The sequence below is a fragment of the Podarcis bocagei genome (genome assembly GCF_964188305.1).
Source record: "Podarcis bocagei genome assembly, chromosome: 2".
In the NCBI taxonomy this organism is placed as follows: domain Eukaryota; kingdom Metazoa; phylum Chordata; class Lepidosauria; order Squamata; family Lacertidae; genus Podarcis; species Podarcis bocagei.
This window is the reverse complement of record NC_138126.1, coordinates 52,130,416-52,147,107: the sequence shown is the minus strand read 5'-3', so window position 1 is coordinate 52,147,107 and position 16,692 is coordinate 52,130,416. Positions and strand designations below refer to the sequence as shown.

The window sequence follows — 16,692 nt, the reverse complement described above, 5'->3', positions numbered from 1 at the left end:
CTCCAAAAATGGAACTGGTGAAAAATTACTGAATTTATTTTCAGTTACCTACTGATTATCTCAACAAATTATAAATCCACAATGTATCAATCCGTATCCATCTATCTAACATTTTGGGTAATGATAATAGAGATGTTATATAACAGACAAGAATCATGATGTTCTCAGGGTATGGTATGGCACCTTGCTGAAGCCACACAGGACTGAGTTTAGGCAGTGCCTGGTTAAGAGACTACCTCAAAACCACACACACTTTATTTTGGGTTGCATGATGGAAGGAAGGTCGGAAATAAATGTAAGAAAATAAAACAATAAATAAATCACATTACCTCTTTCTTTTTTTACTCATCCATGGTTGGGTCAAGTCTACACACCTCGACTTACTCTCAGTGATTCATATAGACAGTATAAAAAAATGCTTACACACAATCTTAGAAATCAAAATAGGTCACATGGGATACTATTTAAAACACAAGAAAGTAATTCCTTTTGCTTTTTTATTGAAAAATTATTAAAAGGAAATAAAAGGAAAACAATACAATAACTTTCAATACACCCATCTTAGTTTACACATATAGCTCAATATAAGCCATCCAAATAGGTAGCAAGGGTATGAAGGTCTTCCCACCACTGCGTAATAAATGGTGGGTATTTACCCTCCAAGGCTCTCCTTTATTACTGCAAGAACTCACAAAATCCATTTTTGTTGTCTTACCATTAATACCCATATAATTTAGTTAACTCTCCAAATATCTATTTTATACATTTTATTTGTTAGCACTAAGCAGGAGTATCCTTGCTGTTAATATAGCTAGGCAACGAAACTGTGCAGCCTTATCATACAAGTCATATCATAGGATGCAAGTCTCACCGGCTACAGTCCAGCACAGAGTTAAGCCTGCTTAAGCTGACTGATTTCAATGGGCTTAAAGTGTGCTTAACTGTACTGGCCAGTCCATAGTCACAGCTATTTACTTTCACTTTCAGTTCCAGACTTCTAAAATCAGAAACTGGTTGAATTCTTTGCATCTGTTTTCACTGCAGAAAACGTAGGCCAGATTCTTGTGCCTGAACTGAAGCAAACAGTGGTAAGCAGTTCTCACCTTACCAATAAATTAAAAATGAACAAATCCTCAGAGTTCTTAAAGTAACACGTCCCTAAGATCAGCTTCCATACCTGGGGATTGGAAAGTGGCCAATATAGAACCATTTTTTTTAAAAGGGATCCAGGGAAGATCCAGGAAATGACAGGCTGTTCCTGGTAAAATAGCAGAAAGCATTATCAAACAGATAATAACCCAAGCATATAGAAGAACAAGTAACACAGGGAGCTGCCATTTACTGAGTCGGGCACTTGGTCCACTGCTTTACTTCTATTGTAGATTAGGGCCGCTCATTTCTTTAGAGTATGGATGTGTTAAGACACTCGTTCAAAAACACCTGTGATTTTATATTTATGCTGCACCGTTATTTCTTTTGTTTTTTTATATAATAAATGGATGCTTCTCTTTAGCATCCAAAGTGTGGTATGAATGAACTGTTCAAACAGATCTTTTGAACGGCACTCAGTTGTGACTCCTGCAAAAGGTTACAGAGAACCAGACAGAGGGCCTTCTCGGTAGTGGCGCCCGCCCTGTGGAATGCCCTCCCATCAGATGTCAAGGAAATAAGCAGCTATCCTATTTTTAAAAGACATCTGAAGGCAACCCTGTTTAGGGAAGTTTTTAATATTTAATGCTGTATTGTTTTTAACACTCGATTGGGAGCCGCCCAGAGTGGCTGGGGAAACTCAGCCAGATTGGCAGAGTATAAATAATAAATTATTCTTAAATTATTATAAAAGTCCCCATCTCTCAAAGCATGTTTTAGGGTCATGTGTGAAGAACACACAAACTCTACACATGTAACAGCATGTTGTAGATAAAGTGGCATTTCAAATGAAATCATTAATCCCACTGATTGGGACCAAACAGAAGATCCCTGGGTCCATATTGAACTTGCTCCAGCCATGCCAGCATTCTGAGCACTTCCCTTCTTAAAATTATTAGATTCGGTGATAAAGGGAATTGAATCCCTTTTAAAAAACTACAATATTGACATGGAAAAATCAAAGGAAAATGTTGGCCTCTGGAACGTCGCCATTACGGTAACTCCCTTTCTAGACCATCCTGCCTTTTATCAAGGCAGATAAATTTATCTGCCATTTATCAATAAGATAAATATTGGCACACAAAGAATGGAAAAACAGAGGCTTATACTCACTCTATAAAGGCAAAGCAATAGGTAAAGAAAGGTTAAAGGAAAATCTAAATGATCTGCACCCCAACTGGCTCCAGATTCTCCAATATTGTTCATTTGCAGTTGTTTGTTCTCTTATTGTAGATAGGTAGCCGTGTTGGTCTGCCATAGTCAAAATAAAAAAATTCCTTCCAGTAGCACCTTAAAGACCAACTAAGTTAGTTCTTGGTATGAGCTTTCGTGTGCATGCACACTTCTTCAGATACACTGACTACAGTGACTACACACTTCTTCAGAATGTACTGACTACATTCAGGAGGCTCACAAACAACTTTCCAATACCGCCTTTTACACAAAATTGGACTCAGACCCCACACAAGAATACAAGAAAGAACTAAACAAGATTGTTAAGGAGCTACCCCCACACATCCAAGAACAGATCCTCACCAACACACCAACAGAACCTCGACCAGGAACTTTCTATCTTCTACCCAAAATACACAAACCAGGAAATCCAGGACGCCCCATCATTTCAGGTATCGGCACTGTTACAGTGGGTGTCTCCGGTTATATGGACTCTGTTCTGAAACCATATGCCATCAATGCTCCCAGCTATGTACGTGACACCACAGATTTTCTGAGGAAAATACAATCTTTAAATAATCTTCCCAACAATACTATACTTGCTACTATGGATGTGGAATCTCTGTATACCAACATCCCACACAACGATGGTTTACAAGCTATAAGGAACACCATATCAGATAAAACCACAGCGGACCTTGCCACCAAACTCTGCCAATTTGTCCTTACCCACAACAACTTCAAATTCGGTGATGACCTGTTCCTTCAGATCAGCGGCACAGCAATGGGCACCCGCATGGCCCCACAGTATGCCAACATCTTCATGGCAGATTTAGAACAACGTTTCCTGAACTCCTACCCACTCAAACCTCTCTTGTACCTGCGATACATTGACGATATTTTTATCATCTGGACACATGGTCAACAGACCCTGGACACCTTTCACCAGAAATTTAATGATTTTCACCCCACAATCAACCTTACAATGTATCAATCTATGTAAGAAATACATTTTTTGGACACTACTATAAAAATACAGGATGGGCGCATAGACACCACCTTATACCGCAAACCAACTGACCGACAAACATATCTACATGCCTCTAGCTACCATCCCAAACATACCAAACAGTCCATTGTATATAGCCAGGCACTACGTTACAGCCGCATCTGTTCCAATTCTACAGACAGAGACTCTCACCTAAGAGATCTACAGCAAACCTTCTCAGAACTAAAATACCCAGCAGATGAAGTTAGACAACAGATCAACAGAGCCAGACTGATACCCAGAGAGAACTTGCTGCAAGACAGACCCAAAAAAGAAAATAACAGAACACCTCTAGTCATCACATACAGCTCCCAAGTTAAAACAGTACAACGCATCATCAGAGATCTACAACCTCTCCTGGACAATGACAGTTCTCTTTCTCAAGCTCTGGGAGGAAGACCTTTCATTGCCTACAGACAGCCACCCAATCTTAAACAACTCCTAACCCACAATAATACTACAACCAGACTTAACACAGACACTGGCACCAGAGCCTGCAATAAACCCAGATGCCAACTTTGCTGCCACATACACCCGGACAACACCATTACTGGCCCCAACAACATCACACATACCATCTCGGGACTATTTAATTGCTCATCGTCTAACATTGTGTATGCCATCAAATGCCAACAGTGTCCTTCAGCTCTCTATATTGGACAAACAGGCCAAACCTTACGCCAAAGAATAAACGGACATAAATCTGACATCAAGAATCACAGAACAGAGAAACCAGTAGGAGAACACTTCAATCTCCCAGGACATTCTATACAAGATCTCAAAGTAGCTGTTTTACTACAAAGGAATTTCAGAAAACTGGCAACTTCTGTTTCAGTGTATCTGAAGAAGTGTGCATGCACACGAAAGCTCATACCAAGAACTAACTTAGTTGGTCTTTAAGGTGCTACTGGAAGGAATTTGTTCTCTTAGGACATTTGAAACAAGGTGTATTGAATCCCACTGTGATATGAAAGGTGTGGTTTCATTGATTTATGGTGTGCTCATGGAATATTACATTGGGAATGAAAAAGGTTTGCACGTAGTATGAGAGACTGAAATAGGCAAAGAAATCAATGATAATGAGTCGGAAGGCATATGGAGGACCCCAGCTTTAAGAACCATTTCATCTCACCTTCAAGAAGCTTCTTTGAAGGTCGTCCTCAGGTGGCATTGGACTCTGGTTCGCGTAGCAAAAATCAACAAATCCTTATCCCCTCTTTGTGGGAGGGGATGTGGGAATAGGAAAACATATTTTCATGCTTGGTGGGAATGTAAATTTGTCCACACATTTTGGACAAAGGTCTTCGGTATCATTTCTAAAATTGCTACACCTCTCTCGCCAAATCTAGCTTTAGCTCTGCTCTCATTAAATCTAGATTCTGATCTCACTATTCAACATAAAGATCTAATTTTCTTTTTCCTGACGGCTGCACATTTGGTGATAGCGTATTTTTGGAAATTCCAGGCTGAGCTACCCCTTGAAGTTTGATTCAAAAATATCTGGAATGTGGCTATTTCAGAGCGATTAACTGGGCTTAGAAGGGTAGCAAAAGGTGTTATAATGATGAAACCTGGTCCCTTCTTTTCTTACGTAAGGGAAGTTGATAGCAAATCTCTCCCACTAATTTCACAAACATGTCTGTAGAGAGCCTATACTGACCATTAATGCTCTAAGTTTATGTAAAATGATGTTATTTATTATTTATTGAATTTATATACCTCCCTATACCCGGAGGTCTCAGGACAGTTCAGAGAATAATGCGATATTTGTTTATTTTGTGTGTGTGCATACTGTATTGAGTAAAATAAAGGAAGACACAAATGGGAAGAGTGCTATGGGGCTCTTAACCTGCTTGCAGGTTTCCATAGGCATCTGGTCCATCACTGTAGCAACAGGATGCTAGACCAGATGGACCTTTGGTCTTGCTATGCTTTTGTTAAATATCTCAGGAGAACCACTGCTTGGAAGAGATGAAGTTCCAAGGAATGCAATTTAAAATCCAGCTGCACAGCTTCAGATAGTGGTTTTACTGATATTGCATCCTGAGCAACTGACTACTTGTCATCTGTTTCACAAATGGTACCAACAGGAAGTGGGAAAGGAACTTATGCATTATGTGATCACATAAAAGAGTTGTTTTCTGACTTCCTGCCAGCGCCATTTTCCATTAGGTAGCGGAGCACCCAGACGGCTACTACCGCTTTCCTAGAGAAAAGTGTGGTCAGCTGCTCCATTCACCAAGCAAGCAGTTGGGTAGACAAGCAGAGCAGGAAAGGGCAGTTACACTGAAACAATGGCAAATGGGGAGAAGCAAAGCCATGGCAGCAGAAGGAGGAAGTCACCATAAGGCATCTTGCCAGGACTGCCTCAAACCATTGCTGCAGGCAATGGGAAGCCAGTGCCAGAGTCCATGGGTGCCTTTTCTCACCCCAGCAACTTATTTTTTCCCTCTGGCAGAAGTCTCTCAAGTTGCTCTGGAGGGCCTTCCAAAGGAAAGAGTTTTAGGGGGACACAGTACTCTGCTGCCAGAGAGATTCGCTGAAAAGATATTAGCTAATACAGCTGCAACTGATGGAAAGAACAGATGGTGATACATCTATAGCAACAGCAATTTAAATAAGGCAAGTGCCAAAGGTGCACGCTTGCAACGCTGCCTGCCAGCTGTTAAAGTGAGCTTAAGAATCATAGCTGGCTCAATACTGGCCAAAAGGTCACTAGGACACACGTAAATGGAACGTGAACTTCCTGAGTCCTTTTCTTGGCTTGCTAATAGTTGTTGTGCCACATCTGTCAGAGAAATCCATTTCTAGAGCAGAAATATTGGTGTATTGAGGTGAGGGTCAGCAAAAGAACCATTGTGCCCAAGCTCTATATACACAGCTATAGCCCCTCAGTCTCACAATTACAAAACTGGAAGTACATAAACTACAATTCTTGAAGCTTATGTACCCAACTTTTTTTAAAAAAAGGAACATTCCAGCCACAGTACAATCCCTGTCCTAAGATGAAAGACAAGGTACAAGACTAAATATCTAGGTTAATCATGTGAGATGGTGGCAGAAAAATAATCACTATGTGTAAGACAAGGACCAGAAGAAAAGTTGAAAATTGTCTTTGATTTGCTGAAAAACCATTCACCATCTGTTTTAGTCACAACTGATTTTCACTTAATCAGTAAGCACCATGTTTAGGTAGAGCCAGGGCTGCTTATATGCACCAAATGCAGACAAAAGGAATAAAGACATGCAATTTAATTGGTGATACGTGGTGTTCTATGATAGTTCAGTGTTTCAAACTGCCATGTATTAACGGCAAGAACTTGAATGCTAAATGACAGAAATTAATTAGCAGTAAGTAATCCACTGTCAGTATCATTATGGTAGGACGCAACGTAACAATTTTCAAATATTTTACAGTATCTTGAACAAGCTTCCAGCCAGTAATTAACACAGAAAACTGTAACAAAAGAGTGTGGAAAACTGAATACATTAACTGCTTCAAAAACAAACAAAAAAAGCTGACATTTCCCACCTTTTCCAGTTTTACATGGAAATTAGAATCATTATGTTCTATGATTAAATGTATTAAATAGCTTTATCATAAAACTTGTTTTAGAACTGTCCTCTATGCTTACAGTTCTCTTGTATCTGAACATGTCAAATGCCCAGAATTAATGTTAACCTCCTATTTTACAAGCAGATCATTCACCGTAATTGCAGCTTGGTAGCCTTACCTGTAACCCAGTAAAAAGAATTGGTAATAGTTGATCCTTTCATTACTACCAGTTTTGACCAATCACAAGAACAGCACAGTGTAGAAATACAGAAGGGTTCTGCTGGGTGCTGCAGTTTCTGCTGTTGTTAATTGGATTTGTAAATGGTAATCTGGGAGGAGCCAGTAGCAGCCTACTTTCTCTTCAACCTACATGCGGAACACTAAATGTGCTATGTAGATAATTATCCCAAATACTGCTTTCTTGGGCCTGGCCTATATTACAAAGCCATTGCAATGCAGTATTCTTCCTTGTTATTTTTGAAGTTAATTAATTCAAAACTGCCAGTTAAGATACACACCTTAATTCAGTAATTTTAGGTATCCAACAAGCATTTCTTGATGAACACTTATATTAAAAGTTAATAATGAAAAGGAAAATGAAGTTAACCATTTTGAAATAAGAATGCCTTTCTTATCTAGAAAGCACCCCTTTATTCTTAAGAGGTAAATGAAGTTTACCACTTTGGAACAGTGATTATAGTTTCACACTCTAATATTGACAATATAATATTTATGTTAAAACAGATTATGTTTTCGTACTACCTCTCTAGACTGTTTTGCTTCTTCCTGTGACTTTTAAACACAGAATTTGGAAGATAAAGCTAAGTTAACTAGGCTGAGCATGGTAAAAGCAACCTTGTATATATCCCTATAAATGTTACTTGCCTGTTGGGGGCTGGCACAGGAGCGATGGAGAGCTCAGACCCTCTTCTAGCAGTCTGTTGGGCATAAAAAAGGGTCCTTCCTTTTTCACTAACCCACTCACTCACCTCATGGCTACTAGGCAGCTGCTTAAATAACAGGCTGGTATTTTGTTTTGTTTTGTTTTTAAAAACTGCAGCTGCCAGCATCTGATAAGGCAAGTTTGTAAGGCATCCCTTTGGTAAATTCATTCATTCATTCTCTTCTATTTTAAAAACATTTGTATACCGCCCTTTATTCAATACATTCCTGGGTGGTATAAGAAATAAAGCAGTAAAATATACAATAAAACCAAAACGTCACCAGTAATATAAGGCAGCAGATAAAACACAGAGCAGGTATTAGCCAAATTAGCCTCAGAAAACAGAAATGTCTGCACACATACATACATAATTTTATTTGCATGCCGTCTTTCCATAGTTCAACCCATGCTCAAGACAGCTTACAAAGTGGAAAAAATAAATAATTACAACATAATAAAGTAGTCATAAACACTAAATAAAAAAATACACAACAAAATCAAACAATTTCCACGTAAATCATAAGATCTAAAATAAAGATACAAATAATTAACAGCAATAGCTGAAAAAACCAACAAAACTCCCTAAACCCCCCAGCCCGATAGCCTCAGGTTTTGTAGCTGGAATCAGTCAGGGCCCTGCTCTCCCAGGCCAGGTGAAAAAGGGCCTGCAAGGCATGGAGCGGGTTTTCCCGGACTCACAGCCAAGATGGTCCAAGTTTTAGACCAAGATGGTCCAAGACGATGCATGTTTTAAATATGTTTTTATTTTGTTGTTAATTGTCTTTTTATTAGTGTCTGCTGCACTAGGCAGTAAAATAAGCTAGTGGTTGGCTCAAAGCAACTCAGAAAGAGCTTAATGGCACAGTGGGGATTTTAACTTGCGTCTCCCCAGTCCTAGTCTGAACTCCTACAACACACTGGCTGAAATTGTGACTCTTCTACACACTACAGAAGTGAACTTTACTGCACTGTTTTATTTGACCTTCCGGCTGCTCCTTTTCTACAGCTGATACAGCACATAGTTGCCACTGTATTCACCCTAGCCTACTCTCTTTGGAATACAGTAACGTATATTCACAGAACTTTAGGAGGAGGTATCTATTCGTTTTATGCAAGCAAGAAAACTCCTGCCCAAGACCTAAGCCTGAACAGCAAATAAGCCTGGAAAATAGTGTGTCAGCTAAATGCTTATATTTGACCGGCCAGCAAAGACACTGGGATTATAAACAACTGAAATTATTGGGTCATTGCATATATTACACTTATACCTAAACAGGATAGTGATCAAATATCAGTCTCTCTTTTTTTCTTTCTTTTTCTTTCAATTTTTTCTTTTATTCTTCAGTTCTGCATTTTGCAACTTTTTAAAAAATGGATTAAAAAGAGAGAGCTAACAATGCACTTCAGAACTTTGGCTGCATCCAGCCAATTCTGAAATTTGAAGCATTGCGTCACTTGTTTAGATATTCCCTTGCTACCATAAAGGACTTTACAGAAACTGTTGATAAGAGAAAGAAGGGAAAGAAAATTGCTTCAAAAGCAATTGTATGTATCACCTTATATATATTGCTTGTATATATCACCCTGGGATTAATTATCCCACAGGCATGGGGCCCAACTTTTACTAACTGGGATGAAAGCTTGCTAGAAACAATAAGTTCTTTCTAAGCACCAAGAGTCAAGGGAACAGTGCAGAAGAAAAAAATAATTAGCTCCACATAATCAGCTAGGAAGCTAATCAGTTTTATTGCTGTTATTATGTGAATAACAGTAAAAAAAAAAAATCAAGGCAGAAACCAAAACCAGATAACTAATTTTTGTTATTAATTAGTAAAAACAATGTATATGTGAAAACACTCACTTTTTATTTATTTTCTAATAGCTCTGTCAAACAAAACTAGGTTAAGTAAGCACAACATTTAGCCTCAAGAGCTCTAATACCACAAGCACAAACACAAATATCAACGAATGGAAAACATGTTTTTTTCCAGAGCAAAGGATTCAAGAAGAAAAGTTATTATGTAATAACACCGCATATGCTTACCCAAGATGTGTACTCCCTGTGTCTTAGGTCATAGCTACTTATTTGAGTAAGCACAATACTTCAGTGCTGCTAAATCCCACCAGTGCAGTCACTAACCCAATTGGGAGGCCATGGTAACTCATCGTTAAAATTGTCAAACAGTGGTACAATTCTAACCAGATTAAGCATTTCTAAATCTAATTTATCTCAACATGAGAACAAAATGTATGCTTATCTCCCACTGAAATCATGGGACTTTTAATATGTCTAATGTTAGTGCGATTGGTTCTGAAGTTAAAAAGCTTCTGCTAGACTACAGGAAAAATTACTGGCAGAATTGGGCAGATGCAAGTTGTTTTTAAAAGCACAAGTATAATCAGTGAACATGTAAAGGAAAAGCTTTAACTTAAGCAGAACACACTTCCCATAGCCATTAGTGAGATACAAATAAAATCAGGCTTTTGACACTGCCAGTAAAGCTGTGAGCTGTCAAATACGCAAAAGTAAAAACTGATCTTGTTTGAATCAATTCCCTTACCTAAGCCCATTTCCTTCATAAACTGGAAAAAAATAGTTAAATTATCAGAGCTGATGAAAAACCACAAACACAAAGAGTTGTCTATAGCTTTTAGATGACTTTCAATTGCTAGCATGTAAGAAATAACTCCCAAGTATGACCAGGGGCTTCTCAACAGCCACCTGGAGGACCATCTTGTTCCTTGCAAGCCTGTCTAGGCACTGAGATCTTCTAGAGAGGTCCTTCTCTCTGTCCTGCTGACAAATAACTTAAGTGCAGATGAGAACCACTGAAATTAATGAATATTGACTAAGTTAGGTCGATTAATTTCATTAGGGCTACTCTGAGCAGGGCTACTTCATTGAATCCAACCCATTGTTTTTCATTAGTGGCCACTATTAGCCGCCTCTGTATAGTACCAATATATATCATCTGTACATCAATATACCAGTTTCCAGACCCTCTCTTTCTAAAGTCTGTGGAAATACCAAATGAGGGGAAGGGAATAGTTTGCACACTAGTTTGAAAGCATGTACAGACAACACAGATAGGAGCTGTCATTTTAGATGACACTATCACAGGAAGGTGTGTACAATTGCAAACCACTATGTATAAAGGAACACTGTGAGAAAATGAGCCCTGTGATTCGCAAAGGCTACATTGTACATGGCCTCCGAGTAGACTGAAATTAATCAAGTCCATTAATTTCAATAGGTCTATTTTGAGTATGACTTAGTTGGATATCACCCATAACATTTATCTTGGATTCTCTAGAAATGCATAGGTGTTAAAGTTTAAAGAAACAGTAATTATCAGGTTTTTTTTTCAAGGCAGTTATAGGTTTTCTACTCCAACAAAATTCTTAGAACTGCATGTTTTTATGTGAATAAACTAGTCTACTGCAGAAAGGTAAATTTATATTTGTTACTCTGCCCATTACCAGCACAAGAGCCTCACCCATGAGGGTAGGGAACCCTCATGCTCAAAAAGGTTCCCCACCCCTGCCTTAGAGTGCACTGCATATTCAGTGCTTGGATATTTTTGCAAGTAATACAAAAAGGTACCCCCTCCTATCATTTCATCACAGCATTTTTATTTGTCTGTAGAAAACATCCCCTAAATACCTAGGTTATCCACACTAAATGGATTTAATGCAAGTTGCATCCTTTGCATCTTGACAAAGGCAGGTGACAAAGTACCTTCAGATCAGACAGGAGACAGTATTTTAGTAGTGCCAAGTTGTCTGAAAAGGTTTTTGCTTTCCACAGCTTCTATCTTTCCACTGTCATCTGGTGGCCAATTCTCTGAAACAACACAAAAAGTCTGAAGCACCCGATTGCCAAAGTGCATGAGTCCAAGCAGCCACGTGCCTCTTCAGAAGGAGAGGAACCCTCATCCTCTTGTCTCCAGATTTCCCGATTTAGTTTGGGTTTGTTCCCCCCACACACACCCCAAGCTTTTTTGACCATATCACTGAAGGGGCGAGGGCTCCCCTGTTTGGAGTGAGACGCTGCCTAGGAACTAAAGGTAAACCCTACCTATGTGGGGAAGCAGCCTGGAAGATGAGCGGGTGGGTCATGGAATCATAAGCATCGTAGAGTTTGAAAGGGAACCCCCAGGGTCATCTAGTCCAACCCCCTGCAATGCAGGAATCTCAACTCGAGCATCCATGGCAGGTGGCCAGCCAGCGTGTGAGTGACCCACACAGCAGCATCCCTGACGGCCACCTGAGAAGCGCATAGGGGCAGCGGAGGAAGCCGTCTGTGGGGCGGGAGAAAAGCTTATAGGTGTGTGTGTGGGGGGGTGCAACTCAGGGCTCCGAAAACCGAGGAAGCAGCACCGGGGGAGCTGCGAGGCTGGCTAGGGAGAGCCTCGCCTCGTAGCCCTCGGGGAGCCGCCCCCCTCCGGTGGGGGGGGAGGGCAGACGCCGCGGGAGCATATCCTGCGAAGCGGCGGAAGCGAACCCACCTCGTCACGGTCGGCTTCTGAGGCGGCGGCGGGGCGGAGAAAGCCCCCATCCGGCGCTCCCGGACCTCCTCTCCGCGCCGGGCCCGGCCGGCATTGGGGAAGGCCCGAGGGCTGGGAGGGCCCGTCCCGCCTTCCAGGCGGCGGCTTCTTGAAAAGGCGAGGCGAAGCCAAGAGGAGTGGCCTCCGAACAAAAAAAGCGCCGCGGGTGCGCCTGCGCGGCCCGCCAGGCCAGGCCTAGCTTGGGCTTGTTGCCATGGTGACAGGCCGGCGGGAAAAACGAAACCGGGGAGGGAGGGGCGGAGGGAGGCCTTTCCTTCAGCGCCAGGTGCTGGCCGCCCGTGCTTTGTTGGAGGGGAAAAGGCACGGGGGCGGGCTGTTGGGGTTTGGTTGACCGTCTCCCGCTTCGTCCAGTGGGGCTTTGTAGCTTCACGGCAAAAAGTAAGAGCGCTCGTAAGTTTAAACTGGGCCCCGTTGCCCTTAGAATCAAAGAATTTGGAAGGGACCTCCGAGGGTCATCTAGTCCAACCCCCTGCAATATAGGCATCTCAACTGAAGCATTATGACAGGTGGCCATCCAACCTCTGCTTAAAAACCTCCAAGGATGGAGAGTCCACCATTTTCCGATGGAGTCCGTTCCACTGTCAAAACAGCTCTCACCATTATCAACATCATCACCATCATTATAGGCTGGATATCCCACAGCATCGAGGCTCCATGAGGCTTGGCATTCCTGTGCAACAGATCCACTTTCTGCCATCAAAATGCAGTTCTAGTCGCTACCTTCCATGCATTCACATACCTATGGTTCATTTAGTTTCCCTTTCTGTCAGTATTTGTATACAAACTACATATATTGTCACCAGATCCTGTTTCATAACATTTTGCAGAATCTTGTATAACCTTTAAAAAAAAAAAAAAATTATATGTGTTTGTGTGTATATAAACTCAGGTTGTGCTATTAAAAGTTGATTTATCATTGTGTGAAAACGTGCTTCCTTCACCACACGCAAAAATCGGACCTTTTTGCAATAATGAAAGTGATGAGAAAATGGACTGGGGAGTGTGGGGTACAAATTTGCTTGATGCAATGTCATATAATTATGTGGCAAATCAGAAAGCTCAGTAAGGAACTAATGTGTTTAATCTCCCTGAAAATTTGTGTATGCAAATCAGTTTTCATCCTAGTTCATTTGCCATTTGCAGGAACATTAAAGAACACTGGGTGTTTGCAGACTATTGATTTTATGTTTTTACTGCTGTAAACAGCTTAGATATATTTTATGATATAGCAGTATACAAATATTTTATATAAATTCTTATTTTGCTTATGGTTGAGTTTAATTGTTTTTGAATGTTTTAAGTATCTGATTTAACTGTCTATTACTGATATATTTAATGTGTGGTGTGTTTGGAATTTTTTGCTTGGAGGTTTTAGTACAATAAGTGGTATATAATTTTTATTTATTTATTCTTTATTATCAACTCTAATAATAAATCTGATGTTGAAATTCCCTGAGTCAAGAAAAGAGAAAGAAACCCAATAGCCCCAATAAATATGCCAAAGAATTACAAGTTTTTTTCCTTCTGGGAGACTTTATTGTTGTCCTCAGCCCAGTAGCAAGCAGGTCAAAAGGGAAGGGAGAGAATAGGGTCCCATTGTACTATGCCAAGCTTTAAGGTCATCTAGGGATACAAAATGTTGCTGGAATACTGAATTGCTCCATTGTTCTTCTACAGTGCAAGTCAACACAAGAGATGAAGAAAGAACACTGCTTTCTTTATTCCATCAGTTAAAGTTAGGGTTTGCGAGCCGGTACTCTGTCTCTTGGGTCAATTTATGGCCTAAACAGTATCTGCCAATATGTGTAACAAACCCAAATGTATTTTCTTTTCCTTACCGCTTCAGGAATGGAGAATCAGCTGGGGTATTAAATTCATTCCAATCCTCCCCTAACACTTCACTCCAAATTGACCTCTAAGCTGCCTCTTCCTGCCGGGTTCCAACTGTGTTTTTGCAGCTATTTATTCTGAACCCCACTTTTCAGACTATTATCATATCCCAAGATTAACAGGGAGAGAGAGATACAAAGCACTGTCATCAGGCTTACAAAGACACAGAAAGGAAGGGGAAAGGCAAAAGAAGGAGAGCAGTTGAAGGCCAGATCTAAGCAAAAAGAAGTGTTGGTTATTTATACCCAGTTCAGGCCCACCTGATCTTCCCCTGCTGATAACAGCCGTTGGTGGCATATGTGGTCAGTAGATAGGATCAGAGGGTTCTTTTGCTTCATTTAATGGTGGGCTGTGTGAATTCACTCTCACCAGATGCAGTAATGGGCACTAAATTGAGTGGATTTCAAAGAGGGTTAGACAAATTTATGGAGGATAAGGCTATCAATGGCTATCAGCAAGGATACTGATACCTGTGTTCCACCTCAATGTCAGAGGCATTTGTGGATGGAGAGGACCTGACTGCTTCCTGGTGACCCACCAACCAGTGGGAGCTGGCCAGTCCATTGGGCAATCAGGAAACAGAATTTAAGTTTCCTCAGATAGGGGCTACCTGAGAGAGCACAGGCAGAGATTGTGAGTTAGACAGGGATCTGGGATTAGAGATAGGAACATTCTGTCTGGGTGGACAGAAGGCTTGCATTGCTATCTGAGCAGACTCAAATAAGGATTATTTCTCAGTGGGGACAGCAAATTGGCTCTCTGTTAAAGATAGGGATTGTCTGTGGGCAAAGTTCTAACTACCTGGGGAAGTTTAGGGCTCTAGAAGGTACTGGGAGTGTTTTACAGGTAGTGCAAGGCAGTAGTCATCCTAGAAATAATCTTTTAAAGCATGAAGTTAAGGAATATCCTAAATATCTCTGTAAAGAGTGTTTTTTTTTAAAAAAAGAAACAAAGTTAAAAAAACTTCTCACTAAACAATAATCTCTTTGAACATAAACAAAATTCTTGTTTTGTTCTAAAAGCGTCTCATCCTTACTCTGGGTGACGATTAAGCAGTCACAGGTTCCCCTCCACCTAACTAATACTTTGCTGCTGGATAAACATAAAGGCTACTGCAAAGAGTTAATTGGGAACCTCTGCTGTGGGAATGGAGGGTGAGATTTATCTAATAATACACCTAAAAAAGCAATTATCAGGGCTGCCCACTTGAATAAAATATTGTGGGCGCCCAGGTGAGCCCTGCCCCACATGATCGATCACATGATGCAGTGCACACACACTATTTGAATGGAAATGCCCATCAACTTTGTGGGGGCCTGGCCCCCTAAAATAGTTTATTGTGGGACCCAAAGTCCCCATGGCCCCTAGGAGATGGTTCCTATGGCAACCATGTTACCCAGCACCCTACTTAAGTGAGGGTGTCCATTATGCCTCTGAATGCCAGTTGCTGGGAAACACAACTGGGGGAGTGCTGCTCATTTTCTTATGTTATCTTAAGCCCGACAGAGACAGACAGACAGACAGACAGACAGACAGAGATGCATCAGAAGGAACAATTTGGAGCTCAGAAGCAGAGGGGGAATCTTTTCCCCTCCCAGCCACTTCTACAATCCAAATGACTCCCCCCAAATGCTTTTCACTCCCTAGATTTCCATAGATGTGTTGCCCAGGGGGACTGCAGAGCTGAAGACAGCACATTATTTCCTCACTTTTGTGTTTAACACTTGGTGAATCTCATGACAAAGAGTGGGAAGTTTCTCCAGCAACTATCCCCAGATATCCCATTAAGTTCTACCTAGTTCTGTGAAGTTTGTGCTGGGTCTACAAATGTAGCAGGATGAGGCTGGCAAGATTTGAGGAGATTAAATGGGATGGGCCACTTAAGATTGCAGGCATCACTTTTTAAGATGCTCCTATAAGTAAAGCCTGCCAACCTGTCATTTCTGAGCTAACCAGTGCTGGCCTCCTATCAGATGCTAGACTCAGCTATACAGCTGCAAATAAAACGGTTTAAATGTGTTGTAAAGTTCTAGACTTCCGGGTTGGCGCGAACAGCTAATGGCGGATTCCCTCCGAGCTCCGGAGGGAATCGGCTCCGCTGGGGACGGGTCTTGCCGCGACGGCGACGCGGAGACCCTTAAAAACCGCAGGCGCGAATGCCTGCGGACCTGGTGACTCGGTGGGCACCTTAAGCGCCCCCCCGACCCATGAAGAGCCTTTTTAAAGGCTGCGGAGAGGGTACGGAGAGTGGCGTGGTGCTGGGAGTAGACCGCTATCCCAGCGGAGCGAAGCCGTGTGCCATGGCTGAAGAGCGCTGACTTTTTTCCTTAAATTCGGACCCAAAAAAGAAGCAACCCGTGAGTAG

The 16,692-nt window shown here is 41.3% G+C and overlaps 1 protein-coding gene across 3 annotated transcripts in view; it reads right to left on the bottom strand.

Moving 5' to 3' along the window:
• The window catches only part of PTPDC1 (protein tyrosine phosphatase domain containing 1), a 33,449-nt gene extending 20,858 nt beyond the window's left edge, over positions 1-12,591 (bottom strand). The window contains exon 1 of one of the 3 annotated variants that reach the window (XM_081176359.1): positions 12,378-12,591. Coding sequence is in view for 2 of the 3 variants with exons in the window: in XM_081176357.1 (XP_081032483.1) it covers positions 1,178-1,280 (103 nt within the window). In the remaining variant the exon portion in view is untranslated. Of the gene's footprint in view, positions 1-1,177; positions 1,389-7,104; positions 7,163-12,377 lie in introns of those variants that run through there. The other 2 variants (XM_081176358.1, XM_081176357.1) reach the window with 2 other exon arrangements.
• Between the last annotated feature and the right edge of the window lie 4,101 nt (positions 12,592-16,692).